General features: G+C 42.2%; 1 protein-coding gene across 2 annotated transcripts in view; it reads right to left on the minus strand.

The window, feature by feature from the left end:
• Positions 1 to 18636, minus strand: part of BICDL1 (BICD family like cargo adaptor 1) — a gene marked incomplete at its 5' end in the record, with an annotated part of 98446 nt that overhangs the window by 24521 nt on the left and 55289 nt on the right. For both annotated transcript variants that reach the window (XM_080821985.1, XM_080821984.1), the window contains one exon: positions 1571 to 1687. In XM_080821985.1, the coding sequence (XP_080678111.1) occupies positions 1571 to 1687 (117 nt within the window). The remainder of the gene's footprint in view (positions 1 to 1570; positions 1688 to 18636) is intronic.

Here is an 18636-nt window from a genome sequence, read left to right on the forward strand (position 1 = left end):
GGGAAATGGAAGTATGTGGTCTTTGTCCAGAGAGATCAGGTATCTGGCCAAACAAAGAAATACTGTCTCAAGTGTGCACCTGGGTGAGGGACAAAAAGGAATAGGTCTCTTCTGTGAATGGGGCCACTATTCCCCACACTGAGGCATGTTACCCATGTGAAGGAATTCTTACTCTAGTTGATTTTCATTTAAATACCCTCTGACCTTTACATTTTCCTTCCATGGATAAGCTTTGTTTCTCAAGTTCCACTCAGTGAAATAATGATTTAATACAGTCCTGATAGACAATCTTGGCTCCTTAAAAAAACTTAGAAGTTCAGAGCTACATGAAGTAACGTGCTTGACCAACGTCATAACGTTGGCTTTGTAAAGCAGCAGTGTTGCCAGATGAAGCAAGGCATTGACACTCCATCATCCCAGCCTATATACCCTGAAACTTGTGATCAAATCTGCCAATTAACATTCCTGGGAATGACCCTGAGTCACAAGGGTCTTAAAATAGTAAGCAGAGGGGAGAGGAAAACAGGCAACTCGAAGGAGTCAGAACTTGGCAAAGGCAGTTTAACGGCAAGTCATGCACACGAGTGGTCACAGACAGGCATGCCAAACCCCACCAGAACCAACTACTTACTTCAAGAACCTGCTGCTCAATACCAGTAGTATTTCCAAGGAAAGGGAGAAAGGAAGGGAATGACAGGCAGAAGAAAAGAGAAGATATTGACAGACTTTAGGAAAAACATCTTCAGGTCATTTTCAAAGCAGGGAAGCAGCCATCTGGGGTTCTCTGGGTCTGACCACACCTACTGATTCCTTAACCAGAGTCAGGGTGTGATTCATCTGGCCCTAGCCTGTGCCTTCAAGTGGAACTTAGCCAAAGGGTTGCTGTCTGGACAACCGGCTTAGGGGCCATCAGGATCTGATTAGGTGGAATACTGAGGGGTAAGGGAAGAGCCCCCCGCTTTGGACTGGTGATAGGACTCCCCTCTTCTCACCTCCCACAGCTGGGTTCTCACAGGGTTGTCCACTAAATGCTACTTTTTCTTTGCCTCTAGCCCACTGAGGGCCAGAGACCCTGCCAATGCTCTGGCTCACACCCTCCACACGGAGTGCTTTCTCTGTATTAACTCATCAAACACAACAGCCCTATCGAGCAGCTACGTCTGTTACCTTCATTTTGTACATGAGAATATCATCGGTCCCATTAAGGTGGACTGAACTGGATCTAAATAGCATGGAGCAAGGGGGAATTCTCTTTCCCATCGCTGTTTAGGGTCGGCAAGAATGTTTTTGGACGGATCCACATATTCAGTAAAAGTAGGTCATCCACGATATCCGCACGCTCAGCAGCAACTCTGAGCAACCTTACTCTTCTAGACAAGAGGCTACCCAGTGCCACATGAATCAAGTGTTACCCCTTGAGTTTCTCTCAGAGACATCTCTCTTCAGAGGTTTTAGATAGAGCAGGGTTTTGTCTCCCAGTTCAGGGGACTCCTTATCCAAAAGACTTAGTGCGGCACCTCCACTGAGAAAAGCGTTGCTTCTGCAAGCGCAGTCCCGCGGGGCGGCTCACCTCAGCCTGAAGGCTTTCGAGCCTGATGATGTGCTGGTTGGTTGAGGAGTTTTTCTCCCGGAAGTCTTCTCTGAGGGCATGGACTTGCATGGAGAGTTGTCTCTCAACTTCTGATGCCTGCAAGCAGAGGAGACCTTCAGGGGGGACTCGGAGGCTTCAGTGGATTCAGTGCAAAGGGAGTCTGTTAAGATTTTCCTGCCTTTCGTTTCCCAAGCGTCTCTTTGCAACTTCCTACTCTGTGAGGAGCACAGGATGAGATGCTGGCTTCCCACCCCCGGTCCATGTGTTCTTTAATGCTCAAACAAGACCAACCCCCATCTCTACTTCCACTGCGGACAAGTCTGTCTTGGTAAAGACCGCTTTGCTAGTCAGAGGAAACAGGCCTAGGAATAGTAAGCTCTCAAATGTTCGATACCGTCATGACTACTCTGCACATAGCAGAAGCTCCGCGAACATCCATTAAACCCAGAGAAAGTCTCAGTGTTTTACATGAAAAAGTAAGAGATAAACCTACTCCCTCAGAATCTCCTTTATTTCTCTCTTAGAAATGTCTTTATCTATATTCTCTCATTCCTTTATTTTCTCTTTATTTCCTCAGCAGGGCCCAGGTAAATCATCTCTCTCCATTGCTCATTTCCATTCAACATGGGCACTATTGTTCCCTGTCATGGCAGTTAAATTTTTTTTCATTTTTATTTTTTAAAGATTTTTATTATTTGAGAGACAAAGAGAGAATGTGAGAGAGAGCACGAGCATGGGAGAAGGGCAGGGGGAGAGGGAGAAGCAGACTCCCCACTCAACAGGGACCCCAATGTGGGACCTGATCCCAGGACCCCAGGATCATGACCTGAGCTGAAGGCAGACACTTAACCAACCAAGCCCAGTTAAGAATGTTTTTTAAAGATTTTATTTTTAAGTAATCTCTATACCCAGCACGGGGCTCAAATTCACAACCCTGGCTTCAAGAGTTGCATGTTCCACCAACTGAGCCAGCCAGGCATCCCGATGTCTGCTAAGATTTTTGCCATTCGGTCCTCAAGGACATCTCAAGCAACTTTAAATTCCTGGGGACTGTTGGCTGAGGCACTGATTTCCCACCCTGATCCATTTATTCTCTAAGGCTGCAACACAGCAAAACACCAAAGACTCTCCTGAATATGCAGGAGAGTATTTTGAAAGAATGCTTCCTTGCTAAGATTTGAACTCTAGTCCTTCTCCGGGAGTCCCAGCCTAGCTTCCCAGTGTGCATTGGCCCTGAACACTGCCCAGTAGAGACAAGAGCCACAGGACAGGTTAAATTAACTGCCTCAGTGCTTTTTTTGATGCCGAAAAGGGGTCAGTAAGCTTTATAAGTTCCTGGGAGAGATCACTGTGTGCTGAAGTGGTTAGGAGGTGGGATGGTAATAATGTTGATAGGGTAGGCTAGCTGTTCAGTGAGGCTCTCACATTAACAGATACATGTTTGATAGTTTTTTTCCCCCAGGTTTTTTTTTTGTTTGTTTTTAAAGATGTATTTATTTAATTTGGAGAGAATGTGAAGGTTGGGGGGAGTGACAGAGGGAGAGAAGCCCCAAGCAGACTCCCTGGCAAGCATGGATGCCACGCCGCACAGGGCTCAATTCCATGACCCTGAGATCACGACCTGAGTTAAAATCAAGAGTTAGGGGTTGCCTGGGTGGCTCAGTGGGTTGAGCTTTTGCCTTCGGCTCAGGTCATGATCTCAGGGTCCTGGGATCGAGTCCCACATCGGTCTCTCTGCTCAGTGGGGAGCCTGCTTCCTCCTCTCTCTCTCTCTGCCTACCTCTCTGCCTACTTGTGATCTCTGTCTTTCAAATAAATAAATAAAATATTAAAAAAAAATCAAGAGTTAGACACTCAAGTGACTGAGCCACCAGGTGCACCTCAATAGTTGTTTTTATCTTCAAGTGCTGTATAAGCAACGGTCCATCTTTGTCTTGGTCCTGCAGATTCAACAAATGTTGCTTCCCTGAACTAGATGGCCATGTGAGAATCTCAGCCTATAGTTCTAATTTTTAAACAGTTACACATACACAACAAAATAAAACCAAACCACCTCTTCTTCCTTATTCTAAATTTAATTACAGACACCACCAGCTTTTTTAGTTTTCTTAATCACTTAGAAACACAATGTTAGTCATCCTTGCCTAAAATAACGTAAGTGGTATGTACTGAGTACTTACTATGTGCCAAGAATTGTGCTAAATGCTTTAAATGCATTATCTCAATTGTCATAACCAAAGTAGTGCCTGTCATACTCAATTTACTAATGAGGAAACAGGCTCAGGGAAACGAAGGAACCTGCCAACTTCTCAGTAAATGATGGCATCAGAATGGTAAACTTTGGGTTGTCTTGTCTCCAAATTAGGACTTCAATACAGGCATACCCAGTTTGGCTGCACTTCACTTTACTGTACTTTGTAGAGACTGTGTTTTTTCCAAATTGGGAGGTTTGTGGCAACCTTCATCGAGCAAGTCTGCCCGTGCTATTTTGCCAACAGCCTTTGCTTCCCTTGTGCCTCATGTGTTGCATTTTGGTAATTCTTGCAGTATTTCAAACTTTTCATCATTATTATATTTCTTCTGGCAATCTGTGACCTGTGATCTTTGATGTTACTACAGTAGTTGTTTTGGGGTGCCATGAAACACACCCACAGGAGACACAGACTGAATCAATAAGGTTGGGTGCGTTCTGACTGCTCCACTGCTCTCCTGACGGCCATTCCCCCATCTCTCATCCTCTCCTCAGACTGCCCCATTCCCTGAGACACAGCAATGTGACATCAGGCCAGTTAACAACCCTACAGTGGCCTCTAAGTGCTCAAGTAAAAGGAAGAGTTGCGCATCTCATCACTTTAAATCCGAAGCTAGAAATGATTAAGCTTAGTGAGGAAGGCACATCAAAAGCCAAATGAGGCCAAAAGCTTGGCCTCTTGCACCAACCGTTAGCCAAGTGGCAGATGCAAAGGAAGAGATTATGGAGGAAATGACAAACACAACTTTTATGTGCACTGGAAAACCAAAAAATTCATTTTACTCACTTTAAGGTGGTATTAGTTTCTTTGTGGTGGCCTGGAACCGAACCGGCAATATCTCTGAGGCAGGCCTGTACTGCCTTTTTGTATCTTGAAAACAGTGTTTCCTTTTTCTTTGTCCCACTATTAACCAAACCTTTAGCAGTTTGACCAGTCCATGTCAGCAAGGCTTTTTTGTTTTGTTTTGTTTTGTTTTCTCCTTCTTAAATGCTAAGAAATTTAATTTAAGACTCTGGAAATTTCTTTTAATAGAATTTAGGACTCATAAGGAAAATTCCTTCTAATAAACACTGTTATTTGATTGCCTGTACTGAATTCAACTGACAATCAAGGTTTCAAATAGGTTTAGATTTACAAAAAGCACTGGGTAATTCAGGTGGCTGACCTTATTCTGAATATCACCAGCTTGACAGGGATGGTGAAACAACCAAGGCCCTGAGACGCACCGACCGCGGTCAGGTTGCCCAAGCTGTATTAGAGATGTTCTTGGACACTAATCTCCTCCCAAAGTGATCTTCCTAGAAGTAAAAATGGTCTCTTCCTATCAGGCAGTTTGACTCTGGAGTCTGAGCTCTTAACCACTAAGCTCTAATGGGTCTCCTTTAAATGTTGACTCCTCAGATGTGCTCAGGGTTGGACTATTCACAAAGGCTTTTAACCTACATCTCTTATTTGAATCTCTAAAAAGCCTAAGACGCAGGAGTAGCTGGCCTCCTTTTGCAGACAAGGAAGTAGAGGCTGAGAAAAAGTGGCAATGCCTTGGTCTTTGGCTTCACAGTGCTGTGCTCTCCCACGTGTACAGCCACCTCCAGCCACACGGCCAGTCATTTGCCTGTTATGGTGCTGGAGGGGATGCATCACTCAGAGTGATAAACCCACTCCCACATGCAAGAGCTAATGTAAATTATTTTCTTCTTCAGAGATGACCTTGGCTCAGATGGTTAGACCTAACAGAATGATTAAAAGCTATTTCTGCACATAAATTAAGTAATAATCTAAGTTTGTACATAACTTTAATGTTCTAGATGCTTTCTGATCAAAGGATGAGGAAGCCTGCAAAGCCAGTCCTAGCTCTATAATGAACTTCAGACCATCTTTGAAGTTCCTCAAGTAGCAGAGTTAGCCAGGACAAAAGTGGTCTCTCTAAAGGGACTTGCTCAGCTCCCGAGAGGAGGGATAGAACAACGGAAAGGAAAAAAGTTGAGTGAGATGATCAGGATTAGAGTTCCTATCCTACCATATATATGTGTATGTACAGAAGTTAAGGGAGTTAACTTGAGTATCAGTTGGCCAGATTATAGACCTACTCCTCTTTTCCATACTATTACAAAAAGGGCAGGTCTAGAGGAATGCCCCTTTCCCCGTTTCTAATTCAGGACCTTATGAGATTGAGTTGAATCACTAAGTTTAGGGAAATAAAGGAAGGAAAGAAGTATCACAATGCATACAAATTTACAACAACTGTGGGAAATGGTGAAGCACTCAAGGATCAGTGGTTTTTCTGCTTTTTGTTTTTGTTTTAAACAAGGTGCTACTGAGAACACCATGTGTGCACAGTCCACTTCTTGGGTTTCCATTGGGGACAGCCTGTCAAGTGACTTGGCCAACATCATGGAGGTGGTGGGTCAAGCTAAAAAATATGGAGAAACACAGAAATATTTGGCAGCCATATCCTTTAGTTCTGCTCTCCTGGTGGCCTTTCAAAACTATCCAACAGCCAGCAAATATTCAGGAGCCATACCCCTCCTGCAGATGCAAATTTTCCTACTTCTAGTTTTGGGGCAGCAGTCATGGCCCTGAGACATTTTTGGTGATTGTGGTAGGGGGCTAATACTGGGACAATTCAGTTTTCTTTCTTTCTTTCTCCCCCCCCCCCTTTTTTTTAAAAAGATTTTATTTATTCATTTGTCAGAGAGAGTGAGCACAGGCAGACAGAGAGGCAGGCAGAGGCAGAGGGAGAAGCAGGCTCCCCACTGAGCAAGGAGCCTGATGTGGGACTCGATCCCAAGACCCCGGGATCATGACCTGAGCCGAAGGCAGCCGCTTAACCAACTGAGCCACCCAGGTGTCCTTCCCCCCCACTTTTCAAAAAAAGATTTATTTATTTATTTGAGAGAAAGGGAGCACACACACGTAGGCAGAGGGAGAGAATCTCAAGCACACTACCCACTGAGCGTTGAGCCTGGTACAAGGGCTCAGTCCCATGACCAATGAGATCAAGACCTGAGCCGAAATCATGAGTAATCATGAGTCAGATGCTTAACCAACTGAGCCACCCAGGCGCCCTGCCCAATTCAGTCTTAAAGTAGAAAATGGCAGGGACTTTCACAGTCGACTTCTCAGAATGATGACTCTGGCTACTGTGCCTGATGAAGCAGCCAATAAGAGCTATGGCAAAAATGTGGCAAAGTATGACATCTATAATCATAGGTGAATATAAGAAAGATGGTATAGTTTTAGTTCAGGTATTTGTTCTTTGCTTTTTGAAATCAAAAATTTTTTCCATAGAAAGAGTAACAAATGTTCAGAATAAAAATAATTAGAGGATTTAATTGAAATTGAAAGGACTGAGATGAGTTACAGTCCCCATTTATCCCTAGTCATCAGTGCCACTCTCCAGTGAGATCTTATCATTCCTATTACAGATATTTCATGTGAGTCCTAGAAATTGTCTATTCATATCTAAAACATTACAAGTTTTGCCTTTAAAAATACATATAGGGCACATGGGTGGCTCAGTCAGTTCAGAATCCAACTCTTGATCTCAGCTCAGGCCTTGATCTCAGGGTTGTGAGTTCAAGCCCTGCACTGGGCTCCATGCTGGGCATGGAGTTTACTTTAAAAACAAACGAACAAACAAACACACATGTATTTTTTTAAAAAAGATTTTATCTATTTATTTGACACAGAGAGAGATCACAAGTAGGCAGAGAGAGAGGAGGAAGCAGGCTCCCCGCTGAGCAGAGAGCCCGATGTGGGGCTCGATCCCAGGACCCTGAGATCATGACCTAAGCTGAAGGCAGAAGCTTAACCCACTGAGCCACCCAGGCACCCCACAAGCATACATGTATTTTCCATCTTTCCAAGCCAATATATAGATCTACCTTATCCTTTTTAACAACTGTTTAGTTATGTGAATATAACATAATTTAACTAATCCCTACTTATGAACATTAAGAGTGCTCCAATTCTTTGCTATTACAAACACTGCTGCAGAAAACATCCTTGCTTAACCATCTCTGTGCTTGTGGGAGAATATCTTATAAGTGAATAAATTCCTAAAAGTGGCATTGTTAGGTAAAAGGTACACATATTGGGGCGCCTGGGTGGCAATCGTTAAGCAGAGCTAAGTGTCTACTTTGGCTCTTGTTATAAGCCCAGGAACCTGGGCTCAAGCCTCATATCAGCCTCCCTGCTCCGCGGGAAGTCTACTTCTCCCTCTCCCATTCCCCCTGCTTCTGTTCCCTCTCTTGCTCTGCCAAATAAATAAATAAAATCTTAAAAAAAAAGTTATGAATATTCACATTGATAGGTATCGCCAAACCACACCCCCAAAACACTGCACCAGTTTATATCCCCACCAACAGAGTACCAACATGCCTGCTTCTCAATACCTTGCCACCACTGGGTAATATGAAACATTTTAATCTTTAGATACTAATTTCTAACGTTCATTTTTTTTTTTTTAGATTTTATTTATTTATTTGCCAGAAAGAGAGAGACAGCAAGAGTGGGAACACAAGCAGGGGGAATGGGAGAGGGAGAAGTGGGCTTCCTGCTGAGCAAAGAGCCCTACATGGGGCTCGATCCCAGGACCTCGGGACCATGACCTGAGCCAAAGGCAGATGACTAATGACTGAGCCACCCAGGCACCCCTATTTCTAACATTCTTATTTCAAAAACATTGTCTTTTTTACTTTTACTGAATACAGATTGGATGATAAAGAAAACAAGACATTTGAGAAATTACTCTAGTTCTGTTAAAGACTGCTGAAAAGCCTAATACTTATATATCCTTGAACTATCTGGAATGAATTCCTTTTATAACCAGAGTGCTTGGGTTATTATTCATTAAGCCTCAAGTTGGCAAAACAGACTGACTCTGTGTTCCTTCTCCCTGATATGCCTGATTTGGTTAGAGTACCATCTAGGACACATTACTTTCCCTCTACTGAACAGAGCTATTCTAGGATTTCTTTATGACTCCTTATGGTTAGGCATTTGGGATCTTCCCGTATTTCATAATTATAACGAATACATGTCACTGGTGGGTAAGTAGCACTTGAATAGAAATGCAATCGACCACCTTACTGTGTCAGAAAGGGAGATGAATATGCTTTAGAAAAGAAAATCTAGGGGCACCTGGGTGGCTCAGTGGGTTAAGCCACTGCCTTCAGCTCAGGTCATAATCTCAGGGTCCTGGGATCAAGCCCCGCATCGGGCTCTCTGCTCAGCGGGGAGCCTGCTTCCCCCACCTCTCTCTGCCTGCCTCTCTGCCTACTTGTGATTTCTCTCTTTGTCAAATAAATAAATAAAATCTTAAAAACAAAAAAAGAAAAGAAAATCTATACCAATATAAAACAAAATGGATTATTAGCCTTTGCTTAACTGAAAAATCCAATTATCCAGAGATCTGTATTTTCTTATCTTCCAGATTTTATTGTCAAAAACTTTCAAATTCATTAATGGGTGCCATGAGCCTACTGACAACATATTACATGACAAACCTTTTTTTTGCTCTCTTGATTATTTATAATAATAATAGTGACAGCCATCTACTAGATGATCATAAATCAATGTAAAAAATTAAATTCGTCTTTTTGTTCTCACTAGGATTCCATATGCCAATTCCTCCCAAAGGTTTTCAAAAATAACACTCAGAAGTGAGGTTTGTCATGTATTTATATTTTCCTTAATGTTTGAAGACAATAAGACTTTCACTACTACTTTTACAAAGAAAGGCTTCATTTCTAGTGATATGGCTTATGCGGACTGACCCTCCTACTGAAAACGACTAAAAATACTGTGTAAACCAGAAAAGACTTCTTGGAAGCATCAAGGAGCTGACAAATACAGTGACAGATCTATGTTAATGTTTCACGTATGCAAATTATTACAACCAACCAATGGAATACAAGCAGTAAGAAATAAACCTAACTACACCACAAATGAATAAGGAAACTATAAGGAAGGGCGTGGAGAAAATAACTAAATGAGATAACTGGAAAATAGTCTTTTGACTACACTGTAACATTTAAGAGAAAAAGAATATACACAGACATTGTACTGTAGTTAATAAATTTGTTTTTCACAGAGATGGGTAAGAGATTCTGACCCCACTGTATGTTTAACAGAATTGAACATATAAGTAAATACATTACATATGATGAGAACGAGGTTCTTCTCTTGCAGCAAAATAAGACAAATAAGGAAAGAAGAACAGAATGAATTCTGTGCTGCTAGACTGGAATCAGAGATACCGGTATGAACTTACTAGTATGTATACAAATGGACAAGTTGAGAAATAATTATGGATATTTGTTAATGAAAATCATTTATTAGGCAAGTATCCCCGTGTTAGTGTATTTTCCTTATGTCCTAAATCTGTCTTTTGAGAGGGCCCCGAAGTAACAACATCCCAGGGGCACAACTACTGTTCAGATCTTGGTTTCTAAATGCCATTCTCTAATAAATGAATCAAGGCTTCTTGGAGAAATGGCTGACTCCAGGGTTGGGGCAGGAAAAACACAAGATGAGATTGGACTATCTTGCGATGCCAGAAAGAAAGGAAGTGCTCATAAAATGATGGAGACGTACTGAACAGGCATAGGTGCTAAGTTGAAGGAGCTCCCAATGGCTAAGACTAAGACCATCTGGTCAATAAAACAACAACGGTGATGGATGACAGCACATAAAATAAGAGAAATATTCATGAGTTCACACTGATAAATAAATGAACAAAATAAACGTGAGGGGGAAGGGCAGCTCTCTCTTACAGAAGAATCCCAATCAATAAATGTAGAAGGAATGATGACAACAGAAAATCACCATTAAGCAAGCATCACAGTAATAACAACTGCAGGCAAGAACTAGGATGAATGTTATAATGATCAGGCAAAAGTTTGATGAGAAACAGGATATTTGCACAGTCTCAAAGTGTCTCTCCATAAGACTTATTAATTATGAAGGGAAAAATAGTAACCTCTCAGTGGGGAAGCCAAGCAGATACTACCTTAAATAAGAGATAAAAGTTAGTATTAGCAGTAAAAAGAATAACACCACATGTCCTCAATAGGGTGCCCTGAGAAGGGCATAACTACATCTATGCTACTGTTATAAAACTGTACCTCAGTCTAATCGTGACAAAACATTAGACAATGTAAGTTGAGGGACTTTTTTACAAAGTAATTGGTCAGTATGCTCCAAATGTAACGAGTTCAAGAAAAACAAAAACAGACTGAGGATTTGTCAGAGACTGAAGGAGACAAAACAAAACAACAAAACATCATGACAACTAACAGGGGATCTTCAACTGGATCCTGGGCCAGAAAATATACTGGTGGGAAAACTGGCAACATCCCAGTTGGTCTTAGTCTGGTGTTAATCTCCTGTAGTGTACTATGGATACATAAGATGTTGACATTAAGGGAAGCTGGAAGGGTCTATGAGAATCTTTAAAAAAAATTTTATCTATTCATTTATTTGCAGAGAGCGTGTGTGCCCATGTGCGGGGGGGGGCGGGCAGAGCGAGAGGGAGAAGCCCAAGCTGACTCCATGCTGAGCCTGATGCGGGGCTCGATCTCACGACCCTGAGATTGTGACCTGAGCCAAAACCAAGAATCAGACAGATGCTCAACCGACTGATCCACCCAGGCACCCCATTAAAATTTCCATATTGTTTTTCTAACTTCTCTGTATTTCTAACATTATTTTTTTTTAAAAATCAGATTGGTAGTGCCCCTAGACACATGGCAGAAGAAAATAAATCATCTCTGGAGGATGGTACCTCCATTCAAGTTCAAATTATCTCCACAATTCTCTAATAGAAACAATCAGATTGAATAAAGGATGACTTAAAGTAAAAAAAAAAAAAAACAGTCAGATTATAAGTAAAATAGAAACAAAGCCAAACACACCCATGAAAACAAGGACTCATGAGCAAGAACCAGCAGAAACAAATCCACAAAGACTTCAGATCCTAGAACGACCAGATATAAATTGTAAGACAGATGAAATTGTAAGACAACTTTGTTGATTTTGTTTAGATACATAAAAGATTAAGAACCAACATGTCTAGAAAGAAAAAGTTATAATTGAAATTAAAACCCAATGGGTAATATCAAAATAGAAGACTTCTAAGACATCATTAAAAAAATAAGTCTGGGGGCGCCTGGGTGGCTCAGTGGGTTAAGCCTCTGCCTTCAGCTCAGGTCATGATCCCAGGGTCCTGGGATCGAGCCCCGCTTCGGGCTCTCTGCTCAGCGGGGAGCCTGCTTCCCCCTCTCTCTCTGCCTGCTTCTCTACCTACTTGTGATCTCTGCTGTCAAATAAATAAATAAAATCTTTAAAAAAAATGTCTGTAAGGTCTAGTTTGGGAGAAAGTATATGCAACACATACATCTGACAAAGGACCCGTATCCGGAATATATAAAAACCTCTAACTCAATAATAAAAAGACACCTAATTTTTTTAAATGGGCAGAGTAATAGAACAGACATGTCACAGAGGAAGACCTATGAATGGCCAATAGCATATGAAAAAATGCCCAGCATCACTGGTCACCAGGGAAATATAAATTGAAGCCACCACAAGATAACTTGACACATCCTTAAGAAGACTATAATTCAAAAGATGGATAACACAAAATGCTGGCAATTGTGGAACAACTAGAATTCTTGTATATTGTTGGTGGGAGTGTAAAATGGCAAAACCCACTTTGGAAAAAAGCCTTGTAGCTTCTTACAAGCGTCATGAACAGAGTTTAAGAACACATGAAACAACTGAAAAGCAAATTACCAAATTAAAAGACTAATCAGAAGGAATAAGACTAGTCTGAAGGCATTATCCAGACAGCAGTACACAGAAACAGAGATGGAAGACAGAAGAGATAGGACAGTACATGCTCTGTAAGTATAAACTTCAAGTGCATAAAGGGCAGAGCAAATGGGAGAGAAAATAATGGCTGAAGATCTTCTAAGTAATGAATGAATCAATTCAATCCTAAGGCATAAGAAGTGGAGTAATACTGATGTTTGCAAATATTCAAAGAAAGCATTTTTAATTTATTTTCATTTTTTTTAGTTTATTTTTTTTCAAGATTTTATTTATTTATTTGACAGACAGAGATTACAAGTAGGCAGAGAGGCCAGCAGAGAGAGAGAGGGGGAAGCAGGCTCACCACCGAGTATCGAGCCTGACGTGGGGCTCGATCCCAGGACCCCGGGATCATGACCCGACCTGAAGGCAGAGGCTTTAACCCACTGAGCCACCCAGGTGCCCCTCATTTTTTTATTTTTAAAGACTTTATTTATTTATTTGACAGAGAGAGAGATCACAGGTAGGCAGAGAAGCAGGCAGAGAGGGAAGGGGAAGCAGGCTCCCCGCTGAGCAGAGAGCCCGATGTGGGTCTCCATTCCAGGACCCTGAGATCATGACCTGAGCCGAAGGCAGAGGCTTAATCCACTGAGCCACCCAGGCGCCCCACAAAGGAAAGCATTTTTTAAAAAAAGATTTATTTGAGAGAGAGAGAGAGAGTGTGAGAGAGAGGGAGTACGAGCCGGGGTGGGAGGTGGCACTGAGCAGGAAGCCTGACATGGGACTAGATCCCTGGACTGGACTCTGGGATCATGACCTGAGCTGAAGGCAAACACTTAATTAACTGAGCCACCCTGGTGCCCAAAGAAAAGCATTTTCTTTTCCTGGTCTCTCGTCTTAGGTTGCAACTAGTGTGAAGCATATTTTACTAATTATTTTAATCTATCTCCTGCTAGACCTTGAGCTCTGGTATCCAGGACATTACTTAGCACATCACTGGTGTTTGAGGCATATTTGGAATATTTGATGCATGTTTGGAGAACAACGGTTTATATTTTCTTATTAGAAAATTACTTTTTGGGGCACCTGGGTGGCTCAGTCGATTAGATGACAGCCTTCGGCTCGGGTCATGATCCCAGGGTCCTGGGATTGAGTCCCACATCAGGCTCCCTGCTCAGCGGAGTGCCTGCTTCTCCCTCTCCTTCTGCCTGCCGCTCTGCCTACTTGTGCTCTCTGTCAAATAAATAAGTAAAAATCTTTTAAAAAGGGGTGCCTGGGTGGCTCAGTGGGTTAAAGCCTCTGCCTTCGGCTTGGGTCGTGATCCCAGGGTCCTGGGATCGAGCCCCGCATCAGGCTCTCTGCTTGGTGGGGAGCCTGCTTCTCCCCCTCTCTCTGCCTGCCTCTCTGCTTGTGATCGCTCTCAAATAAATAAATAAAATCTTTAAAAAAAAAGTCTTAAAAAGTAAGAAAATTACTTTTCCTAGCAAGTTATGTTTCATGTATTATAATACAGAGTATCCTCTTTAAACTCTGCAAAGCACAACCTTACCACTAAGCCAGAGCAAACACAGAAATCTAACAATTCTCTTAAGCGAAAAATTTGAGATTTTAACAGAATGAAATGAAGTTTTACATTGCTCAAGCCTTTCCTTTTATTTTTTAAGTAATCTCTGCACCCAGTTTGGGGCTTAAACTCACGACCCTGAGCTCAAGAGTTGCATGCTCTTACAACTGAGCTAATGAGGTGCCCCCATTTTGTTTTAATTTTTTCTTTTTTGAAGTACGCTTCATGCCCAGTATAGGACTTAAAACTCATGACCTGAGGTCAAGTGTCATGCGCCAATGACAGAGCCAGCCAGGCACTCCAAATTTCATTTATTTTTTTAGTAATCTCTATACCCAACGTGGGGCTCAAACCCATGACCCTGATATCAAGAGTTGCATGCTCTTCTGACTGCGCAAGCCAGGTTCCCCCAAGCCCTTCGTTTTAATGTTTAATAGGAATCTGTTTTTCTGAACAACTCGTAGTTCATCACCTATGAAGGAAGAATCCACATAATTCATGTTGTATTCTTGGTTTCTCACATGTTTTTGCTGTTACATGATAGTGCTGTGGCTAGAGATACCTGCTGTGCTGCTTTACTAACTGATACTGCCTTCTTTCAGATACATGGTGTAGGCAAATGAAATTTACTCTTTACCTAAACTTTATGTTAATGGCAAAGATATTGCTGGTTTGGTTCCAGACCACCACAATAAAGAGAATATCACAGTAAAGAGAGTAGAATGAATTTTTTGGTTTTCCAGTGCACATAAAAGTTGTATTTACACTATAGTCTATGAAGTGTGCAATAACATTACATCTAAACAAATTTACTTATCTCAGCTTAAAAATACTTCACTGGTAAAAAATGCTAACCATCATCTGAGCCAGTGAGTCCTCTTTTTGCTGGTGGAGGGTCTTGCCTCCATGTTGATGGCTGCTGACCGATGGTGGTCACTGAAGGTTGGGGGGCTGTGGCAGTTCCCTAAAATAAGACAACACAACTTTTGCCATGTCAATGGACTCTCCCTCTCATGAAGGGTCTCTCTGTAGCAGGTGATGGTGTTGGGTAGCATTCTACCCACAGCAGAACTTCTTTCAAGATTGGAGTCTGTTCTCTCAAGCCCTGCTGCTGCTTTATCAACTGAGTGTGTGGAACATTCTGAATGCTTTGTCGTCAACAGTCTTCCCAGCATCCTCACCAGGAGCAGTTTCCATCTCCAGACACCACCACACTTGCTCATCTACAAGAAGCAAGTCCTCATTGCTTCAAGTTTTAGCACCAGTTTCTAGCAATTCAGTCCCATCTTCAGGCTCCACGTCTAAGTCTCATTCTCTTGCTGCTCCCACCCCATGTGCAGCTACTTCCTCCACTGAACCCCTCCAAGTCCTCCATGAAGGTTGGAATCAACCTCTTCCACACTCTGTTAACATTGCTCTTTTGACCTCTCCCATGAACCAGGAGTGTCCTTAGTGTTATCTAGAATGGTGAACCCTTTCCAGAAGGCTTCCAGTTTACTTTGCCCAGACCTATCAGAGGACACACTATCTATGGCAGCTCTAGCCTTTCAAATATCTTTCTTAAATAATAAAGCCTGAAAGTCAAAACGACTCCTTGGTCCACGGGCTACAGAATGGATGTTGTGTTAGCAAACATGAAAACAACATTGATCTTGTACATCTCCACGCCATCAGGGCTCTTGGACGCCCGGGTGCGCTGCCAATGAGCAGTGATACTCTGAAAGGCATCTCTTTTTTTCTGAGCAGCAGGTCTCAACAGCTGGCTTGAAATATTCAGGCAGTCTCGTGAACAGAGGTGCTGTCGTCCAGGCTTTGCTGTTCCATTTACAGAGCGCGGGTGGAGTAGACGCAGCATCGTGCTTCAGGGCCCGAGGGTTTGCAGAACAGGCAGTGGCTTCTGCTCCGAGGCCCCTGCTGCATCAGCCTCTCACAAGAGAGTCAGTCCGTGTTTCGCAGCTTGGAAGCCAGGCACTGACTTCTCCTCGCTAGCTACCAAAGTCCTCCATGGCGTCTTCCTCGGATAGGAGGCTCTTACATTGACGCTGAAAATCATGTTGAGTGTAGCTGCCTTCATGGATGATCACAGCTGGAGCTTCTGGAGAACTCGGTGCAACTTCTACACCTGCTGCCGCCCCTCCCGCTTCTGTGTTATGGAGACGGCATCTTTCCTTAAAGCTCGTGAACCACCTCGGCTACCTTCAGACGCTCCTTCTGCAGCCCCTCACCTCTCTCAGCTTCAGAGAGTGGAAGGGAGTCAGGGTCTTGCTCTGGGCTCGGCTTCGGCTTCAGAGAGTGTTGTGCCGGGTTTGATCTTCCATCCAGACCACACACGCTTTCTCCAGATCAGCAAGAAGGCTGTTTTCTTTCTTTATCATTCGTGTGTTCCCCGGAGTGCGCCTGTCATTTCCTTCAAAATCTCTTCCTTTGCATCCGCCACTTGGCTAAGGGTTGGCTCAAGATGCCAAGCTTTTGGCCTCTTTTGACTTTTGATGTGCCTTCCTCACTAAGCTTAATCATTTCTAGCTTCGGATTTAGTGATGAGACATGCAACTCTTCCTTTTACTTGAGCACTTAGAGGCCACTGTAGGGTTATTAACTCGCCTGATGTCTATATTGTTCTGTCGCCTGGAATGGGGAGGTCTGAGGAGAGGGTGAGAGATGGGGGAATGGCCGTCAGGAGAGCAGTGGAGCAGTCAGAACGCACCCAACCTTATTGATTCAGTCTGTGTCTCCTGTGGGCGTGTTTCATGGCACCCCAAAACAACTACCGTAGTAACATCAAAGATCACAGGTCACAGATTGCCAGAAGAAATATAATAATGATGAAAAAGTCTGAAATACTGCAAGAATTACCAAAATGCAACACATGAGGCACAAGGGAAGCAAAGGCTGTTGGCAAAATAGCACGGGCAGACTTGCTTGATGAAGGCTGCTACAAACCTCCAGTTTGGAAAAAATCCATTAACTTCAAATTGCAATAAACCAAAGGCACAGTAAAATGAGGTATGGCTGTATAAGGATGTTCAGTACATCATCGTTTTTAATAGTAAAAACCTGGAAGCAACCTAAATTTTTGCTATTAGCCGACTGGATGGAAAACGTTAATCAGTGTCATAGAATGCTATAGGCATCTACCTGTATTAATATGGAAAGATTTCATAATGTAATCTAAAGTAAAAAACATAGCACATTTGATTCCAGCACACAAAATTTTGAGTGTACATTTATTTATATGCATATACGCATACATAGATTCTTCTAGAAGAATGTCTGGAAGGCCATTCATCAAAATGTCATCTGTGATTATCTCTGGGGGATTAGATTCCTATAGATTTCACTTTGGAAAAAATTACTTTTCTGTAATGTTTGAATATTCTACAGAAATATGTGTTATCTTAATATTGAGAAAAATTAAGTTATTTTTATTCTTTAAAAATAAGTAAATTAAAGTGAAAGAAAGAAAATAATATTGTAAACATCCAACCAAGAACAGGATCTTCAGGAATATGAGGCTGGGGAGAATGATCAGTAATCACAGCATGAACTTAGAAAGATTGAGGGGGGAAGAGAAGTTACTCATTTATTTATTTCTTAACTTTCAAGTTTTAAACTTGACAAAGTTCCAAACCCCTATGAGGAATATAAAGAAACATAAGACACAATCTCTATCCTCAAATAGCTGAAGGAGATGAGATGAATACTCATGAAGCAGCCAACGTAAGTCACAGAATTAACTATTTGTATATGTGGCAGATGGTACGAGAAGTACACAAGGAACTCGAGACAAAATATGGTAAGTTTTGAGAGGAGGAAGAACAAAGTAAACAGCTCGGTGACCTTAAGAGATTATACAACTACTATACCTCAGCTTCCTCATCTGAAAACGGTAATTAAAACATCTTTAAAGTTATGCCAGCATTAAAATGCAGTAACATGGACAACACGTTTAGCACAGGTTAAATATGCAGTATGATACTATCACTTCTAATAAAGTAAAATCTCCAAATAGAACATACATTCGTTCAAAGGAAAACATGCAATCTGAAAGTTAAAACCTCAGAGAGACTCTGGTTTAAACCCTGAAGACAGCGTGTGATGAAACGGAGGTGCGGGTCAGCAAAGTCAGGCCTAAAGGACATGCTGCAAGCAAGCAATTGCAAGGGACTTTAAGATCACAGAGTTAGTTCTTCACTCCTGTTCCAGTTCCTTTCCATTTTATTACCATTTTTACAAAAGATGAAAATTAACAGTCACACAGTGAATAGTCACATTTTCAGGGATGCTGAAAACTCAGCCCCTGGAGTGAGGCAGGTCTGATGTTTGTTACTCCTGCGAGGGGATGCCTGAGAAAGTCAATGCATGACTGTTGGTCCTGTCTATGCCAAGTATGTGCTCTTTAATATTTAGAAGGTGCA

Source organism: Martes martes, assembly GCF_963455335.1.
Source record: "Martes martes genome assembly, chromosome: 13".
Taxonomy (NCBI): Eukaryota; Metazoa; Chordata; class Mammalia; order Carnivora; family Mustelidae; genus Martes; species Martes martes.